At 38.7% G+C, this 20809-nt stretch overlaps 1 protein-coding gene across 3 annotated transcripts; it reads left to right on the forward strand.

The window, feature by feature from the left end:
- The first annotated feature begins 838 nt into the window (after positions 1 to 838).
- Positions 839 to 20595, forward strand: inpp5b (inositol polyphosphate-5-phosphatase B). 3 transcript variants are annotated; one of them, XM_069142143.1, is made up of 23 exons: positions 839 to 1106; positions 1978 to 2057; positions 2450 to 2547; positions 2699 to 2728; positions 2828 to 2938; positions 4136 to 4279; positions 8067 to 8157; positions 9714 to 9869; positions 13039 to 13140; positions 13421 to 13535; positions 14333 to 14449; positions 15412 to 15599; positions 15910 to 16021; positions 16109 to 16218; positions 16990 to 17125; positions 17216 to 17326; positions 17567 to 17732; positions 18002 to 18237; positions 18355 to 18465; positions 18924 to 19008; positions 19330 to 19457; positions 19566 to 19677; positions 20143 to 20595. In XM_069142143.1, the coding sequence occupies exons 1-23, from the start codon at positions 1050 to 1052 to the stop codon at positions 20250 to 20252; spliced, it is 2706 nt and encodes a 901-aa protein (XP_068998244.1). In that variant the 5' UTR covers positions 839 to 1049; the 3' UTR covers positions 20253 to 20595. The 3 variants fall into 3 exon arrangements, with proteins under 3 accessions (XP_068998244.1, XP_068998252.1, XP_068998259.1); XM_069142151.1 differs by lacking the exons at positions 839 to 1106; positions 1978 to 2057; positions 2450 to 2547; ... (1 more) ...; positions 2828 to 2938; positions 4136 to 4279 and adding an exon at positions 5146 to 5638; XM_069142158.1 differs by lacking the exons at positions 839 to 1106; positions 1978 to 2057; positions 2450 to 2547; ... (1 more) ...; positions 2828 to 2938; positions 4136 to 4279 and adding an exon at positions 5146 to 5343.
- The last annotated feature ends 214 nt before the right edge of the window (positions 20596 to 20809 follow it).

A 20809-nucleotide genomic window follows, 5' to 3' on the forward strand; every position in this document is an offset into this window, starting at 1 on the left:
TGTCATATACAGTGCATATAGTCCTGTAAATTTATTTTTGTATCGCCCAAAAAATAGGGTCATTTTTCTGTAGAAAGACCACTTTTACTGTTGATCATTTCTGTACATTTGCTGGTGACACTTTTGTGCTTTTATTCAGTAGAGATATGAGTTGGGGTATTTATTGGAACAGAGTATCCTTAGTGGTATTGGTACTTTTATTTAGGTAAAGGGCCCGAATCCTTCCACTTGCAGCACTATCTTAAATACAAAGGTAATTTAAAAACAGAGCACTGTTTTAATACTGTACAAAGTGTTCTGCTTCGTGTGTATGGTAATCACACTTCTTTAAAAACGAATTTAAGAGAATTGTGTGAAGATTGTTCAGGCTGCCATGTGTTGTTTTTAATTAGAATATATTTTGTTATCACTTTTTCAACCACCCAAATATTAATGTCAGATTCTGCCCAAGAAATCCAGTAACAGTCAGGCCAATGGTCGATGCCAAAATTAAGTCAAAAAGATCTAGGCTAAAATACTTCAGTTTGATGTCTGTCCCCAGGTTTTTGGTCAGTTGCAAATCAAAAAAAAGTTCACTACAACAACACAGACCCAGAAATGTATTACAGATAGCTTTCCCCTCACGCAAAAGGACACTTAAGGCTGATTGATCAGGTAACTTCCTCGAAAGCTTTGATACAACTTTGTAGGAGCAGGGATATGGGTCTATTGCAGGACATAATCCTCTTTGGGTCTCTCGCCTGAGGCTTAATCCAAAACAGGCTGAGTTGATGACAGCCCAGGAGTTACGTCACTCCGGGTGCACAGAGCGATCCTGAATCAGTGCGTGGCAGACTGGATCGGGCTGGGCCAGCAGCGGAGGAAGAAGAAAACATCTGGATCGAAAAGGAATAATGTCGGATTACCCGGAGCCCCTGCATTGTCTCTCGTCCTGCTGTACTCTTTGCTTCCCCGTCAGAGAGAAATAACTGGGCTAGTCGAAAGTCCTCCGTGTGTTTTCGTCTGGGAATAGTGGAGCAGAAGTTGTCACCCTAAAAAACGTCTTTACCATGGATCAGTCTATCGCAATTCAAGAAACTTTGGAAAGGGAAGAAAACTGCATCATGGTATCCTTTACGACTCGCGTGCGCTGGTTTATGGATGATCAGAAAGTCAAACTAAGGATTACCTGATTTAAACTAAGTTTAACTGGCACGACATTTTTCTGTTCATGCCGCGTGTCAGAGCCGGAGGGAGGCCTGTAAGACTCTGCCACGTGTTTGACATCTATCAGAATAAAGTACCACTTAGCTTAGGCTGTCATTTCGATCCAGACAGTGCTGTGAACTCAGTTTTTAGGATAAGAGCAGGTTTGTTCAGCAGTAACTTCTGAAGGATATACTTAGTGCTGTAGTAAAACCTTTCATCCACAAGGTGGCAACTTTGTGTCATCATCAGCTTCTCGTTATCGGCAGTGCTTGGAAGAGGTATTGATCCTTCACTGAAGTTAAGCTGCCAAAATCCTTAAAAAAAAAAAAAAAAAAAAAAAAAGTCATACAAATAGCATGATTTCAATCAAAGTAAAATGTACATATAATTAAAACAAAGTTTTAAAAAAGTGCATACATTTTCAAAAGTAAAAGTATGTTTGATGGGCAACACATAAAACGTTACATCTGATTGTGTTGCATTACATAATATAATAGCATTATATTTTGATTACATTTGAATGTTGCATGAGGACAACTTGGTTTATATGTAAATTGTTACTTAGTAAAGTGAAAGCAACCCTCAGAAAAATGCAGTGGAATTAGTAAAGAATGGAAATTGTATTTCACTAAATGTACTCATTTATTTGCCCTAACTTGTGACAAGAACAGAAATTTCAATGTCACTATTGTAGAAAACGTTTCCTGACAAATAACTCTTATCTGATAGATGCCACTCAAAGAACATATAAACATATTTCCACTATGTCCTTAACTGAATGGTAAACATGCTGTCCAGTGTGAAGTCGTCTTCAATGACATCGCAGAGAGCAGACTGCTGGGTCTGGTGGAGTCTGCAAAAGAACATGCGTAAGTTGTAACAGCATATACAAATTAGCTATAACAGTGCGTCCGTTTATTATTGTGCAATATGCTTGTATTCAAAGTCTAAGAATGTAGTTTTGTGATGAGAGGGGGTGGCAGCATTATGCAGTCCACAACAACAACAACACAAAAAGTCCTTGAAATTGACTGTAGGGTTGCAGGCAGTTTGCCTGACACAGAAACCAAAAGTGTATATAACTTGTTAAAATTACAAAGGCAGCATTTATTACAGGTGTATTGAATTGTTTTGAACTGTATACAGGTTTTCTTTCACTGTGTTCACCCACTGCGAGCACCCTCTGATGTAAAGACTATTAATTAAAATGAATTACAACTTCATTTGAAAAATCTTGTAATTAGCTTGCAATGGTTTGCAGAATCTTCATTTATGCCCATCGAAGAATGGCCATTACCGCTGATGACGTATCACTGGAGGACATTGTGCCCATCGCCCTCGACTTTTCTGTTGTTGAAGGTGAACAGCATTCATATATTTCAGCTCGTTTCAAATAGATCTCCAGTATGTAATTTTAACAATGTAACTATTGTTTGTACTTAAAGAAAATGACGTGACAGTTATTTTTCTGAAGCACTCTACCACATTTATGATGGTGCACTCTTTTTAGTTTCTTCCCCAGAGGAACTTGTGGTTGTGGGTGAGTTGCCTTCATTTACATGACGCATTTTATGCTATATAACTGTTCCACCACAAACAGGAACATCACATTCACACTGTGTTCTTTATTCAATTGAAGGTGCTGATACCAGAGTCAGAATAAGTTACAAGGATAAAGAGCTCGAGTTCAGACTTCCTTTTGGGTCCCACTCGCGCCTCTTCCTTGGTGAAGTCAACAAGGCGTGGATTGGTAGGTCAACCTGAATATAATCTGTTTTTAAGGCATTCAATTTTTGAAAAATCCTGGAAAATCTGCAGAAATGTTAAGGAATAAACCCTGCAAAAGTTGTGGGTTTGTTAGAATCAAATATCAATTCAAACAACACTACAATGGGCCCTCACGTTTATAGGTATACAAGTTCATATCTTTTTTTGATAAAGTAGGAGGCACCCAAGTGTGTAAAAGTGCAAATAATATGCTTGAACCATCTGTTTGGAGAAAACCTGTTCAGCCTATCTTTAATTAATTTGACATTATATTATGTGGGAAACTTTAAAATATCTTTATTTATTTAAGTTTTACAATAGTTTACTGGTAAACAAATTTTAAAAAAAACAACAACATGTATTTGTGAGACTCTGCTTGTGGCTGTGGTTCACAGTTTGGTTTCAGAACTACAAACTGGTGTTACTTCATCTGTCACTCAGTGTGTGCACTTGTTGCATGGTTAAGAATAAAAGGTAGCACTACAGACAGACAGAGAGATAAAGGTGGAGTTTGGATGGTGTACTCTGTGCTTGTTTCTTTCACAGCCGGGGTTTGCAAAACGACAAAATGGAAACAGGACGTGTTACTTCCTCTTCAATTCTTATCTTGAACCACTTTTTTTTTTTAAAGTCTGCTTTCTGCTAATCTGAATAGGATTGGCCTGGAAAAGCTTCAAAGACAGTCTGCTTTGTTAGGGATGTGTCACTTTTGTCACCAGCTCACCATTTTCACAGTGGAGGCCCCATGTGAACATGGACAAAGAGGTGTGGTTTGTGCCACATTTTTATTGTGGTGCTCTAAGTTGAGCCCCAAATGCTTTTTACCTGCTCAAGGAGGCCAGTGAGGGAAAGAATAAATGAGCTGCCGTCTGATGTTGTTAAAAGGAAGAGTCTGAGAAATGGTAAAGGTAAGCAGATAAAAGGGATTCTCAGTGTGGTGATCTAAAAATTAGGAGTACAGTGCTTTACAAAAAAAAAGACACATGTGCATGAGGAAGAAATAGAAAATTGTTGTTTATCCCACAACTTCAGCTGTTGTTGTTCCAGCAGCTCAACTTTTGCCTGAAAACTATTTTAGCAGGAACTGCAAAGCCCTTTTCGTAAAGTATTCTCCACGCAGACAATATTGCCTTATCTTCACTTATTCCATTTCTTTTGCTCTCCGTTTGTCGTTCTCCAGATGTTTGCAGGTCCCCTACGCAAGCGCCCAATTTTGAGTGGACCAACAAGTATCACAGAGACACCAGAGGCCAGGGAGTTGTCAAACAAGCCTTTGCACCCATGAGCACAACCTTCACGAATCTCAACCAGCCCCGGAAAACAGGTTTGTCATGTCAGGTCATTTCTATTCGTAGAGGCTCACAACCAGCATCTGCATTTCTAATAAAATTCACTGAAGAGGTCGACCAACATCTGTGAAATGGAGGACAGGACGTACCCTTATTTATGCCAATAGTGTGTTCTGTTTCTCGGCATCAAAGGGTTGCATCATAAATTGCCACTTCCTTTGAATGAAACTGGTTCAACCTGTCAATGAGTTATGGCAAACATTTTGACATGTCATAGCAGAAACTACACAGGTGTAATGACCATTAATTCGTCTCCATTCCAGTCATATCCATGACATTACCCTAGTATATAGTACATGAAATGGAAGAACTAGATGGAATGCAGTAATGGTTAATTTTGCAAATAAAACCTGTGTTTTTCCTGCTTTGACATGGAACCAAAAGCAACTGAGCAAATAAGTAAACTTCATTAACCTTTTTGAAATTTGTATTAGATTACAACGGGAGTTTATTTCACACTTTTGGAAGCGTAAACACCGAAAGCACGACCATGCTTTGTTTTGAGCCAGGAATCTTGAAACTTTGAGAAATATTCAGCAACAAAAGAAGAAGTTAACAATTCAAAATACATCACGAATCCAAAACGGGAGGATTTGTAAAGTAAAGTAGGCTACTGCCTATAAACAATTAAACAATATACAACGTACTTGGTCTTGATGGCCCATTTCATGCCTATCTGATACACCCTTGTGTTTGTGCATGCTGTATTACAGCCACGTTGTTGTTCACAAATCAGACCGCTTCAGTGTGGAGAAGACTCTAATGGGACTCTATCCTGAAGTGACAGTGTTATATAAACAAATAACAGACCTATTTTTTTTTTCCTTCTTCTTGAAGCGCACGAGCTCACCTTCCTGATGGAATATGAGTGTCACGTAACATTTCCGGTTTCATTATCTGGCCGGCTGTTCCTGCAGCAGGCAACGCAGTAAACTCCTCCTACTACAACGCTTTGAACGGGGCTGTCTGAAACAGGCTGCACATTGATCTTCTGCACAGAATGCGTGGGAGCGTTTCAGAGAGATGATGAGAGACTCTGGTATGAAAAAAAAAAAAAGAAAAAAGAAATAGCTTTATTTGTTGATTCTGTGCACCCGAAGGTAAAACGCCGACGTTCAAACTCGGGGAAGCTGAGATTGGCTGGCTTCCGAGCTAACGCTCGCTAATGCGGTGGGAGTTTATACATTTCAAAAGAGGCCGACTTCGGCCAGATTAGCCAGAGGGGAGCCTCGCCCGGGACCTCGTCGGGTGGAGTAGTGGTTCATTTTTTTTTTTTTAAATCCTCGTAGAAGTAGCGATGTTTATTACTGCCTTGATGCCGGGCGCCGCGAATAGTAGGTGAAATAAGGCTAATGCTAACGTGGGCCAAAAAAAAAAAAATGACCGTGAAGTGAGTGGTCGCTATGCGACGGAAAGTGACACACCTGTTGTTGTGGTTGATGTTGCATTATTGTGGTTTAGTGACACAGTTGTGCCATTTATTGAAACACGGTTATTGCCTCAATTCTTGGGTAATTTGCTGGGGTTTTTTTTGTTTGTTTTGTTTTGTTTTTTAACGGTATTTCTTTGTCTCCAATAAAAGAACCTGTCGTCCACTTACTTAGCTCCGAAAAGACCCGAGCGTTTTAGTGAGGAAATCTGAAACTACTAAATGCACAGTTGAGATTAATTATTACCTGTACTTAGATTGATGAAGGGAAAGTTGTGCAATGTTGAACTTTGTGCAGTTGTAGTTTGAAAAAAAAAAAAGAAAAAAAAAAAGGCCTTTACTGTTTGATACGGAAGAGTATGTGACCTGATAGAGCAGTCTGACGTTTCCATGCTGACTTGTGATAAACCGCAGATAGAGGCAAAAAGGCATGTGAAATTTCAGTTTGTCAAGGCTTCGTGCAGGTTGAAAGTTTAGTTTCAGATCTTTTTAACTGATGAGAACAGAAATACGAAAAGCATGTGCAGGAATAGAAAATTCGCCACGTGATAAATGAAGTTCTCACGCACAGGTCGTGTTTTCAGGGCTTCATTCTGCTACCGGTTGCAAACAACATTTGTATTATTAATTAGGTTCCGTTCGTTAAGTCCCGAATGAGTCATTAAGAACATTACTGCACATTATGTGACATTATGAGGCAGCTCTGCAGTAAGAAAGCAGTACCAAAAAGCTGGCTGCCATACTTTTTTCCACACAACATATATTGGCTCTTTAGCATGATGGAAACGCCAGTAAACAGTCATAAGTGTAGAAATTGTGCCCCAAGATTTAAAATGTATTTATCTAAAAAAAAATTTTAGCATTTTAAAGAAAGCCTCAAGATTTGTTTTAATTTTTGTTTTGCAAGTTTGCATTGTTTTTGCAACAAGATCTGTTGCACCTCAGTTGCAGCATTCCTGAAGTCGGCTTTTCAAATGTAATTTCACAGTTTGCTGGAAGTTTTCTCAGTCAAGGGCTTTGTTTGAAACATAAACAACAATGTCACTGTTTTTTTTTTAATTAAAATGTCAGTCGATCCCTATGGGAATTTTGAACCTTTAAGGTTAAATTTAACCTTCCCTATGTTAATCTAGCGACTTTTTTTGGGTGGGGGGGAAAGTGAAACAAACCGAGTAAGCTTTTGTGACATGTTGACCTTTTCTTTGGGTTTCGTACACAAGTCTCTACCGGTTTTCGTACTAAAATTAGGTTGATGAGAACAGTTCCATTTTTAACACGGTAAAACAAAGATGCAGTAATCTTCCATGTGGTAATAAAAACAGTGCTAGACTTTTTATAATTCACACAGACTTTAATGCCAGTATAGACACAGCTGGGCCAAAAATGATCCTTTCATTATAGAAATTGCGCTATGGGGATTGAAGGTTTTTTAGTTTGGTACACTTATCTTCACTTTAATTTGGTTTGATTGACTTGTTTGTTTTTGAAATGTGTCTGTTATTTTTTTTTTATAATCGTTGTTTTATTTCCTTACTTGTGTTACCTTGTTTTTTGAAAAACATCATATAATTTGATCATTTGTTGGACTGGTGATATCCAGGTATGGTTAGGTAATGTCATTGTAGCTGTATATGTTGAATGCTGCAGACATGCAGATCAGACATCAAATGTATTCCAGATTGTGAACCTATTTGGTTTTTAGATTGCAAATTATAAATCATGTTCGAAAAAAAAAATCTACAATTGCAGGCCGTTATGTTTATGTAGAACATATTTCATCATTTGGGTCACTCTGCAGTGCTGTCGGTCAGGTGCAGTGTTAATATAGCCTGTTATAACTTTGCAGAGTTTAATTTCCTGCTCAAAAAAACAGGCTTTCCCTTTCAGTGGAGCCAGCTGTGCTCTCTGCCAAGCTGCAGGAGACAGGGGCCATGCTGTCTCATACTTCACACTCAGCCATTAAACCCAGCTACTTAGAATTCAATAACTGTAACCAACTGCATAAGACGGCCTCAGTCGATTGACCACAACAACAAAGCTCTGACTTGGCATTTCAATGACTGACTTATTTTTTATTCTTGGTCATTATTGGCTTCAATGTATTGTCAATTTTAGTTACAAAGGGCTGAATTATTACTTTGCTAAGGGATGGGGTTGTCTGTTGTCCTAGGCCCTCAATACATGGAGCATATTGTGAGATAATGCAGTTTTAACTGGTAGTCTTAATTTGTGATTCACTGCAGGAAATTCTGATGGGCATCATTCTGAACTGTGCTACAATCCTGCCATTAACCTCGATGCTGTGTTTTATCTCTCCTGCTCTTCCCGAACAGAGAAATCATCGGACAAAAAGGGATCGTTAGAGAAGGAGAAAGGTTCCAACAGTGGCACACAAAAGTCCAAAGTGTATTCGAGCTCAGAGAGGTAAGGCTGTTTTATGAACTGAGTCACGGGAGCTCTCAAAACCAAAACATTTTACACAGATATGTCAAATGTGATAGTAGCAATCTGAGAATATTTTACTACTTAAACCGTTAATGTCAACGGTTCCCTGTGAAGTTGTCATGTAAACAACATTACTGTTTGCATTTAGTGTTACTTGCGTTCAAACATATTGTTTTATCCTTGAGGGTTAACAAACATATTGATTGCATTCACTTCATACAAAATGTGCAAAGCTGATTCTTTTTATTTTTGGGAAAATTTGGAACCTGCATTGTTTATATCTAATTTTACTTGCCAGTTGTATTGATTTTTTCCGCCTTTTATTGGTGCATGACTGCTACATGTACGAGTCAGTTTTCATTTTAAAATGCCAGACTTTTTTTTTATAACTAACGTCCACGCTGTTCCGGCATTCTTCAACGCCTAAAAAAAAAAAAAAAAAAAAAACTTTTGAAAACCCGACTGACGTTAGTTAAAAAATGTAAGGATTTTTTAAAAAGTTTTGACATGCGGTAATGGAGCCTTTTGAAAACAATGACAGAAACCCGCGTTCACTTCCTGATTGGGTCTTCTCCGTTACGACGTATCCATCACCGATTCATCCTGCCTCTATTACCTGACCGACAATTCCTGTGTCCTCAGCCCTGTGTGGTGAGCCGGTTTTGGGTGGCATGTCCAGTGTACGAGAATGGTCAGGTGTTATACGTCTTCAGGTCTGTTAGTATGGACAGAGGGGATTTCTGAAACGGTTCTAAGACACTTGTTGTCATTGTTTAAAAAAAAAAAAAATTTGGAATCAATACGTATTAGTGTGGATGTAGCCTGAATCAGCAGAGCAAGACTTGACACTAATTAGAAATTTCACGGAACAAAATTTCAATACAAGTTTGAAAAACACCTTTGCTTTGCTTGAAGGACCTTTATACATGTGTTGTAACTTTACAATAACTTGACATCCTGGCTATAACCATTTTAGTATAAATGTCTTCTCTCAACGCTTCCTTATTGGAAATGTTTCACCTAAAAAGATTATGTTTAATCTCGTATAAAAATTGCTTTTTTGGGGAAAAAAAAAAAGTTGAATCTACTAAATTGTTTAGTTCATTTGTTTAACCTGAAATCCACAGTGCTGCTACACTTGGACTGCATTCCTATAAGATGGAGTTTAGTTACAGTATATTCCTGGAAGGTTACAGGGTCCAGCCATATTACATTTCTTCTTCTCCCCTCAAACTCATTCCATATTGACAACATGGAAATAGAGCTTCGCTGCATAGCCAGGGTTCCTGTTGTCAGTGTGGTGGTCTGCTGTAAATCAGGCTGTTAGACTAGAGCACTGTGTAATATCTCTGCTACGCCATAATTGCATTTCTAGCTTTTAGGAGAAGTACGTCTTGACGCACTGTGGAAGCATGCATTTTTTTGATCACCATTACACTTGCTCCTTATTAAATCACACCAGTTTGACAATATCTTTCTATATTTGTCCGTCTCCATTCATGCCTAACTGTGACTTCTTCTCCCATGGTGTGCAGTCGAGAGGACCGGGATGACCTGGTGCGGTCCTCCAGCCACACCCCGTCGAACAAAGCTCAGATACTGGCCATGCCGCAGTTTGGCCTGCGCGACAACCTTATCAGGTGTGAGCTGCTGAAAAATGAGGACGTTTATACTTATCTGGAGCACTTCAGGTATGTTACTCTTAATTGCTGGTTGTTTGAGTGGTAATAAGTGTTTGGCAGATTGGTACAGGCACATACATACAGGCGATCTTGACACGGTCGAATATCAGCATAAATATGTTAAAATATTTAACTTCCTTGATGTCAGTAACATCTTGGTACTTTGGGTGTGGCTACGGGTACTTTATCTCCCTGCTTGATGTCATCGAGAGGAGTGTGTAATATACTTTTGCTGCTCATTTTGCTAAGCGTAAAACAGTTGAAAAGTTTCGTATGCAGTTTATTGGACTTTTTAGAACCCAAAAAACTGTAAAGAAAAAAAGTTTCAAATCAGGAGGTGAGTCAGGATATTTTCACACAACAGCTGCTGGTCAGTTAAGAATCAAAAATAGATTCTACATTTATTTTTCAAAAAAGGGGTTTGTGCAGGAACAGTGTGTGCCCACAGTGTAACTGTGAGCACAGTTTAGATGCTTGAAGTGTTATGTAAAATGAATGAGTCAACATCTGTGGGTTTGTATTTATGTGAACTAAATTAGACACCACTGTCTCAGACGCCGTCTAGAAATGCACCAACCTAGTGTGCTAACATGCTGCAGAGCAGGTTGTAGCTCTTTCATCTCATTTTTTATTTATTGTAGAAAAGAATTTTCCTGAAAGGCAATTACATTTCATCAAGATTTTTTTCTTATCAGATTAAAAAAAAAAAAAAAACATTTGCCAAACTCTGCATAATTTTGGAATCACTTACCACGCTGCCTCCTGTTGGTAAATCTGTGCACCCATAAAATGAATAAAGCAAAGATTAAAAAGAAACAGACAGTAGATAGAATCAGAACAAAGGAAGGAATTTTAATTTGAGAAAAATATGATCATCTGTGCTTCATAGAAATGAATAGGGAAAAACTCTGCATTCTTTGTTAAAACACGCAAAAATATGAATGGTAATCTGTGTAAAGCGACCCATAAATTAAATCATTTTTATTACTATTATCATTATATATATTTCCTGCCACAATGTTATCGTCTAATCACTGTGTTTTTCTGTGTGGATTATGTGCTGGTACAGGTTTCTCTTGGGAATTATTATTTTCCTCCCTCAAATCAGACGCAGGGTCAGGTTAATTGGGAACTCTATAAATTGTCCTTAGGTGTGAGTCACAAAGTGTTTGTGTTATTCATGTGACTGATTCGAAACCTCCCCTCTGTGTTTCCCTACTTTTTGTTCAAAGCCTGTTGGGAAGGATCCTGTCCCTGCACAACCCTGAATATAATTTTTTTTTTTTAAGTTTTAAAAATACGTACACAGGAGTGGATGCAACACTTGTGTAGAAATATCTCAAACATTCATAATGAAATCGCTGATTGGGTTGTTAACTCAAATAGCTGCCTGTATCAGAAACAGCAGATATACAGAAAAAGTTGTATTGTGCCAGGACGCATGTGCATTGTCTGCTTTTTTTATCTCGTAGTACGGCACATACAGAGAATGCACTGAATATCAATGCTGATGTGCAGATTAGGAATAAAAGCTGAGGAAAGCAGCCATATAAGATTTTTTTGTATAAATATAGATTCAGCATCTTTCTGTTTTGCTGAGGCTGGGGCCATTAAGATGGAAAGTGTTGTACGGTGTGATGGTTGGTCAGCACAAAATAAAGAGCTCCACGCTGCCCTGCGACAGCATGTGCAAAACAGCAGCTGCCTGAAGGTCAGAGATGAGGGCTATTGAATGGGAGGAAGATGGTTTTCATTCTGGACCCAGCAGAATAAATCTCAGGATGTAAATGGCTAAAGCTTGGCCCTCTCACAATTTCTCACAGTTGAGGTGCCTTTCAGCAACGTAGTTAAATTCCAGTGGGACTGCTCAGTGGTCAGCAGATAAGGTGATTTTATTCTTTACTGTGTCTTTGTACTGTATACAGTTCCTAGATATAGCTCTATGTTATTTATTCTAGAATTACAATATTCTCTACTTTTTTTCCCCACTAATTGGGATTTCTCTTTTGATGCCACTTATGTCAGTTTTACCATAATTTCTTTCAGTTTCAGTGCTGAATTTTTAGTTTTGAAATAAAGCTTCAGTGTGGGTGGGTGCTTAAAGGTTGTGTCCTCCTTGGTCAGCAGCTTTTCGAGTGGCAGCCAATGGTGGTGCCACTCCACTTACATTTATATTCTTTATCAAGAACTAGTGTCATTTATCAGGGAGTGCCTCCTGGCAGAGGTGTCCTTGCTAAAGCCACCGACACCCAGCCATTGTCTGCTGCTATCAGCCTGTGGCTACAAAACAAAGCTGGCATTAGCATGCATTTCACTACAAAAGTGCCTGTTGTAGTGAAACCAAAGGAAGTAGGGCGCCACAAATGTCACAACTGTCATGACACTGTTCACACAAACTCCAGTGAAGTGGGCAGACAGAAGCCCACAGCAACCTATTGTAGCTGCCATCAACTGCATGACTGTTGAAGCTTACTGGATATCCATCTATGTACGTAGAGATTGTTTAAATGTATGTTTTCAGCCGCACATCTTCTAGTATTGGTGTCTAATGATACAAATGTAACATTTCCTGGCCTTTAGCTGCCACTCAAAAAGCTGCTGACTAATGGAGGCACAATCCTGTTAATATCTGCCCACACAAGAGATTTGTCAGAACTGTCACCTGAAAAATTTAACAGCAAAACGGAGAAAGGTTTCAGCTTTTCAGAGAAATCCTGATTAGTGACAGAAAAATGGAAAAATTGTTATTTTATAATTTAGCAATCTTCCATAGTTTTGTAGTTTTTAAGTGTCTCTTTTTTTTTTTTTTTTACATTCAGTTTCTGTTTGATTCTTGAGAGGTTTTTTTTTACTTTGAAATTAATCTAATCCCTCATCCCACAATAAATGTGAATGAATTCATAGTGAATCAAATTTTCAAAAAAAGGCCGGTGTGCTCATTCAGCATACATCAAGTAAAATGTCTTGAAATGAGCCACTGCGTGAAGCAAAGTAACAAGGCCTCAGCTTAATATAGATTGAGGTTCTTGTTTCACCATTTCAGTCTCCTGAACTAGAAATCACAAAAAAGACTGTCTTAATTTAGCCAGGTCAACATTTTTTTTTAGCTCTTTTTTTTAAAATACACTGTATTCCTCTCCTTTGCACCCTCTTCTTATCCTTTCTTGTTCTGTTTCAGCTTTTTTCTTGGCACATACAATGTGAATGGACAGACACCAAAAGAAAGCCTCCATCCTTGGCTGAGCTGCCCTCTCAACCCTCCTGACATATACTGCGTGGGGTAAGTCACATTCACCCTGCTGAAGAATAGCTGTGTTAATCCCTTTACAAAGACAGACATTTACTCCTCAAACCTCTGACAGATGCACGCAGCCATTGAACCAGTACAGAACATGCCAACTCAGATTTCAGCTCTGTGTGTCCGCTAATCCGGCCTACGTTTCAGTTTACTGCTTTGGTATTACGAAGTGGAAAAGTTTAGTGAATACCACAGCAGTTCTGGATAAAGTGGGAGTCAAACTGCCAAGAAGTTTTTACTCTTTGTTTGTCTTTTCTTACAGTTTTCAGGAGCTTGACCTCAGCAAAGAGGCTTTCTTCTTCAATGACACCCCCAAAGAGCTGGAGTGGACGAAGGCCGTGTCTGAGGCCTTGCATCCAGAAGCCAAGTATGCCTTAGTAAGGAAGTATTTTTTATTAATATTGTTCTAAAGTAGTAAATGCTTTCAGAAGTGTCTTCAGAGGGCACGTTTACCTCCTTTTAACATCAAATGCTGCTTTTGCCAGTTATTTTTTCTCGTAGTCTCAAGAAATCTTTCTTCTTATTATTCACTTTCACCTGCTTCCCTTTTCTCGGAGTGCTGACTCCATCTTATTAGCTTCCTCCTTCGTCGGCCGAGCTGGTTCGTTAGAGTCTTCTTATTTTGGACTCGCAAGATGTGTGTTAGTCACAGAGCCAATATAATGACACGTCATGTCTTCATCCACTGTTGGTGCTCTGACTAAAGCACCCTCGGCGGAACTGTTCCTGACACCATGTAGCTCAACAAGCTGATGAATGAATGTTTTCACATTAAAATCCAAATGCTGATTAGTGTAGGACTGACGGGGGGGTTTATCAGACTGTTTTGCTTCCTCTCATGCAGAACTGTCTGGCATTCTGGGATGTACTGTTCTACTTCTGTTTTCTTAAAAATAAGACAAGTTGTGACTAAATATGTTCAGCTGTAAATGCTGCTATTGTTTCTAGTCGTTGTGGTTGAAAAACAAATATGATGCTGATACAAGCAGTAAAAACTGCATTAAAGCATGTTTGAGCCTGTTTCATGGCAACAGGGTTTTCTTGAACTCCGCTGTGACCACGCATATAATGAAAATGCTCTGCAAATTTCATCTTGCATTACTCTGAAATGCTGTATATCTTTCCCTTTAACTGCCTGAGCTGATATTTGTAAACTACTCGTATGCTTCTGCAGGTGAAGTTGGTGCGACTGGTGGGAATCATGTTGATCTTCTACGTGAAGAAGGAGCATGCAGAGTTCATCTCTGATGTGGAGGCTGAGACTGTGGGCACTGGCATCATGGGAAGGATGGTGAGGAGGACTGCTTCTACAGAACTTTCTCTTTCATGCACAGGTTATCATTTAGGTTTTTGGTGTAATGTAAATATGTTATGTTGCAAACAGCGCTGAACTGATGAGAGCAACTTTTTTTTGTAGGTTTGTACAGAATGACCATTGACCACTAGACGAAAACAAAAGGGAAAGGGTGTCTTTCTTCTCCATCTGTTTCTTTGCACTTTTATGTTGTTAGAGACGTGATGAAATAAAATCCTGTCCTTGAAACACTTCCACCGATAATATCTGATTATATTTTTAGAAAGAAACCTTATTGATTCAGCTTTTGGTAGCCTTAGATAATTTCACGAGCATTGCTCTCAGTTTCACTTTTAAAACCTTTCCATTGCCGTCATAGGATTATGTAGAGTTACTATCAACACTGGTATTACACATGCAAATTGAATTATTGCAACAGATGACAGAAAATCCTTTGTGCTTTTGTGTGTTTTTTTATTGACGCACCAACTGCACACAAGGGTTTTATTGTGATGATGAAGATGAAAGATTCCCTACTTCCTCCTTTGGACTGCTCACTTCAATGCTTATTCATCCAGGAAGCATCGCACTCAGCAGCTCCAACTTTACTCCTCATGCACTGTTTCACGATATGTTATTCTCGTCTCGTATGCGACCATGCTTACTTAGCAGTCCCTGCAGTGGAGAGCAGATGGCTGGCTGGTAACCAGTGGGGGGCTTTGTAAGGTTGCTCCATCCTTTTCTGTAGTAATTAAAGACTGGTTTATTATTTGCACCATCATCCACCTGACACGTGCTAAGTATCGAGTGTTTGCATAATATTTCATTCCCGTAGGATTAAAATCATACTATACAAAACATTTGCCTTCTTTCATTCTTGTAATTTTTCTGCAGGAGTTGATTTACACCATTCTGACTGGACTTGTCTCTCTCTATTTCAATCTCGTACTGATTTACAGGGAAACAAGGGGGCTGTGGCAATCCGTTTTCGCTTCCACAACTCTGATATCTGCGTGGTCAACTCTCACCTGGCAGCCCATATTGAAGAATACGAGAGACGTAATCAAGACTATAAGGATATTTGCAGCCGTCTCCAGTTTCGCCAGCTTGACCTGACCCAGCCTCCACTCACTATCATGAAGCACGAGTACGTAACAATCAGTGTATTATAGAGTTACGCTGTGATTCAAATGGATTAAAAGATTTCTCTTGGAACTGTTTGCATATGTATTATGTCACTACATCAAAGGCGCCAAGTAGTAAATTATCCTGACTCATGTAATCCTTTAATCCTAAAAAGTATTGGCTGCCATTGTCCATACAAATCCAGTCATATTTAGATGCTTTCGTGTGGCGTGGCTGAGCATGACATTGCAAATTCTCATCCAACATCCAATTATGTTATAATATTTAATCCATATTCAAACTGTCTCCATGTTTCTGCCTCTTTTAACCAGTGTGGTTTTATGGATCGGGGACCTCAACTACAGAATCAGCGACCTTGACGTCGACAACGTAAAAGAGCTAATCAGCCAGAAGGACTTTGAAAAGCTGCACAGTTATGATCAGGTAATACAAATAATTGTCTCTTCTCCGTGCTATTTTTATTTTATTTTTTACGAGCGGTGATTTTTACAAGCTGTAAATGGTCCTCAGCTCAAGAGGCAGATCGATGAGGAGGCTGTGTTTGTTGGCTTTGAGGAGGGAGAGATCGATTTCCAGCCCACCTACAAATATGACACCGGCTCTGACAAGTGGGATACAAGGTAATCTTAGATGAGGGCCTGACTCCAAATAGAAGAATGCAACATTTTTAGCAAGAAGAGCAGTTTTCAATGATTCACTGATCCCAGTTGAAGTTAGAATAATTTCTGAAAGAAGTAGTCGCAGGTTGTTTCGTGCAGTTCCAACAACGTAACTGCTTGTGTTTGTATCACATTTTTTGCGACACAGACAGCAGTTCCACACATCCCAGAACACACTTCATTCTGTCTCATCAATTGTTAAAAATGTGGAAGCTCCCTAGGCTGCAAACAAACATCTTTCCATTTGTTGAATATTCACCAGAGCAGAGCCACGGGAGTATTCCACAGTAGGATTATTATAGAAATATCAGGCTAAGGGGGAAGGAATGTAATTATCCAAATAAAATGCAGAGGGATTTTTGTCATGCCATTGAAAAGACTCGGCTTATGTTTTACCTTGTGAACTTATGCAGAGCTACGTACATCGCACCACAGGTATTTAATCAGAAAACTACATCAAGCTTTAATTTGCAACGGTGACCTTAATAAATTAGTTTAGCCACCCAGTAGCATTGTTAATTAATATTACCATCAATGAACAAGCCCACAGTCTATGTATTGTTAGTGCGCTCACACTACCTAACAAAAGGATTCATTCCCCTGCAAGGATCACAACATTAATTCTGATCAAATATTTACAAATGCACAATGAGACCAATATCACTTTTTGCCTCGTGAAATTTAATACTTTATATAGTAAAAGTACAAACGTGTTATTTCTTTTACGTTTAGTGAGAAATGTCGCGTCCCTGCCTGGTGTGACCGTATCCTGTGGAGAGGGAAGAACATCAAGCAGCAACATTACCAGAGTCATATGGCTCTGAAGACCAGTGACCATAAACCCGTCAGTTCTCTCCTCGTCGCTGGGGTAAACGATTCACTTCCAACTTGTTTCATCTGTGATTTCCTTCATTTGGTTTCTTGTAGTTTGTTGACTTCCTCCCGTCTGTTCCAACAGATCAAGAGAGTAAATGGTGAGGCATATAAGAAGACCTTTGAAGAGATTGTACGCAACATAGACAAAATGGAGAATGAATGTATTCCATCTGTGACCTTGTCCAAGCGAGAGGTAAAGTTTCCTATCAATTTCCATCCTGTTATAATGTAATGGAAGCTGTGATACTTTTCTGATGCACCTTGTACAATAACTTGCCTTCTCATCGTTTCCTGAAGACGTACTTAGTGTGTAAAAAAAAAAACACGACTGAAAGCACATATTGATCTTTGAGCCTAAAGCAGATATTTTAAGGATACAATAGTGTCACAAAAAGCAACTTTTTTTCATCTTCATGAATCTGTATTCTTTCAGTTCCACTTTGAGGATGTGAAGTTCATGCAGCACCAGGCAGAGACACTGAGCCTCTACAATGACGGGCAGGTCCCATGTCAGTTTGAGTTTATCCCGAAGCCGAACGAGCACACATACTGCAAGCCCTGGCTCACAGCCAACCCTCCCAAAGGCTTCATTGCTCAGGGTGAGAAAACATGTACAGTCACAGTTTGATCTGGGAATCACATTTCAATTTAATCAAACATCAATGTTGTGCATTTGGCCTGGTCATTTAGAATGAGAGATATTGATTCTGATTTACTTTTATTGTCTTGAAAGATGGAATTTCAACACAGATCATGTATTTTATTAATCCTGAGACAATCAGTTATTGCTTGTATCGACCTTAGTACGATACAACAACTGACTGGAACAACCTCCCCTTAATCGATCTATCTTTCTCTCAATGTCTAGGTGGCTCTGTGGACATTGAGCTGGAGGTTTTTGTAAACCGCTCGACAGCACCTGAACTTAACTCTGGCAGTCAGCAGATCGAAGACATCCTGGTGCTCCACCTAGAGCGGGGCAAGGACTACTTCATCTCTGTGGCAGGAAACTACCTGCCGAGCTGCTACGGCACATCTCTCCATTTATTGTGTCAGCTGAGAGAGCCCATCCGAGACATACCGCAAGAGACCCTCCGAGAACCGGTTCGTAAAATAAATACAATTTCTCCATTTGTTGTTTTCTCTCAGGCCTCAGTATTGTTCGAGACTGTTGAGTCTATTATAACTGAACTGCTCCTCTTTGCTGTTTAATCTCAACAGCAGGCTGTGATGTCTGGAGGTGAGAATGCATCAAACAGTGAAAAGCCTCTTGACATTCCTAAAGAACTTTGGATGATGGTGGATCACTTATTCCGCAATGCAATCAAACAGGTCAGAAACAATGATGCATATACTTGTGTTGGTGCTGTAATACTACACCCGTATACTTAGTTTGTAGGGAGCAGTTTTTACGGGAATTGCACTATCCTTGGCTGCCTCCCAGCTTTTTACTGGTAAGGAAAAATATGTGAAGTGTTTTGCCACAGGAATTAACAAAGTAGAAGTTTCAGTGTTTTTAAGGTTTTTCTGCAAAAACACAGTTGTTCCTGTTATCCATTGAAATTTGTAGAGCCTCTGCGTTAATTTGGTAAAGGGATTTCATATTGATTTGTTTTGTTTTTAAAGCCTTGACTCAGCTCATATAAACAAAGAATTGTGCTTTTAAGATAAATTCAATCTAAATCCGTGCCTCAAACCATAAAACCACTTTCTTTGCCAAAGGGAACCTGTTTGTTTTTTTTAGCTGTTTGGCTTTATAAATGTCTAAATGTATCGTCCTCTATTTACAGGAAGACATATTTCAGCAACCTGGGCTTCGGAGTGAATTTGCAGAAATAAGGGATTGCCTTGACACAGGGATGCCAGACTCCCTCCGTATCCTTCAAAACTATTTCTAAGATGTTATTGGATATCATTGACCTTTGCTTCTATATTGGAACACTTTAGGAAGACTCAACCCCTTAATAATTAAATGACAAAAACAGTTAATTTTTTTTTTTAAAGCTAATAGTTGCTCTTTTCGGACACAATATATTTCAATAGTCAATGCAGCAAAAAAATTATCACTTTCCAAATCCTTCTCTGTATATTTGTCTGATGGTTAACTTGTCCTTGTGAGTGAATCCTGGGATTTAACAGTTTATTTGATACTTATTTGGTACCTCTACATTTCCTTGACTCTGTAATGACCTGCAGCGGGCAGTAACCACTCAGTGGCAGAGGCCTTGCTTCTCTTCCTAGATGCCCTCCCAGAGCCTGTGGTTCCCTTCTCTTTTTACCAGCAGTGCCTAGACTGCTGTTCCAATGCCAGCCAGTGTGAGAAAGTAAGTGACACAGCTGCAGTTAATCACTGATTTCGATTAATCTATCCCAAAATGTATTAAATTATAAAAGTTAGTCTTTGGTGTAATGTTCATTTCTTTTGTCTTTAGGTTATTTCCATGCTACCTCAGTGCCATAAAAATGTGTTCAACTATTTAGCTGCCTTTCTCCGTGAGCTAATGAAGAATTCTGCAAGCAATCGACTAGATGTCAGCATCTTGGGTAAGAAAAGGAAGCAGGTTGCACATCTTCATTTGTGAATATGTTATTATGAGCTGTTGCTTTGTGCTTTAGTCAGCATAATGAGTAAGTGAAGACAAATTTACAAAGCATTGGAAAGTGAAAATGAATGAACATCTTTTGTATTCTGGTCTTCTAATGACTATCTTTTCAGTGCTCAATGTAAAGCAGGCTGTTTATATTGTCACCACACCTAGCGTGTATTAGTAAATCATGAATATGAACCAAATTATAGTAACAAAATAAACCGTAGTAACATCTAAATATGATGAGCATTGAAATCACGTTTTTAATCACATCAAATTCCATCTTCACTTTCAGAATAAAAGTCTGCCAATGAAGTTAGCACAACATTTAAGACCCTAAGAAAAGGCACCTTTGTTATACTATGCAACAAGAATTATAATATACTATGCCATAACAATGATTTATTTTCTTTATGCACAGCCACCATTTTTGCCTCCTTGCTCCTGAGGTCACCTACAAAGCAGGGTCTTGCAGAGAAGCGGAAGACTCAGGATTTCTTCCAACACTTCTTGACCCCAGGCTCTTCCTAGACGGAGGACTCCTCTCTCTTGCTGAAACCGAACACTAAAAAAAAGAAAAACCTGTAAAGTCCAGTATTTGAAATGAACTGTAATGATTTAAGATATTCCCAGATGGCTCTTTGTATAGCAAAATAGTATAATTACTGTATTGGTTCGTATCTGATATCAATTTATTTCAAAACAATGTTTGTGATCTATCGATGCACAGATGTTATTGTATATCATCGAGCATCTGCAGAAGTCTAACAATTTTTTTTATGTATGTATATTTTATTTAAAAGGATAATTTGTATTTTAATGTTTCTGATCTCCACAACATTGTTTTTTTATATATAAAAACTGTTGGAAACAAGGTGTGTCTCCTGATTTTTTTTTTTTTTTTTTTTTTTTTTTTTTTTTTAAGTCAAAAGGTATTCAGAGTCTGTGTTGCAAGTCACAAAGAAAATGACAACTAAATGAAACCACGAGAGATTAAACCATTTCTGCACAGACCAAAAAAAGTTGACGTCTTTAAAAAAAAGAATACTATTTTATTTTGCATTTTATTATGTTTAATTTCCCATAAT

This window comes from Embiotoca jacksoni, unplaced genomic scaffold (genome assembly GCF_022577435.1).
Source record: "Embiotoca jacksoni isolate LCO1_2020_lvr unplaced genomic scaffold, fEmbJac1.0.p SCAF_11, whole genome shotgun sequence".
In the NCBI taxonomy this organism is placed as follows: Eukaryota; Metazoa; Chordata; class Actinopteri; family Embiotocidae; genus Embiotoca; species Embiotoca jacksoni.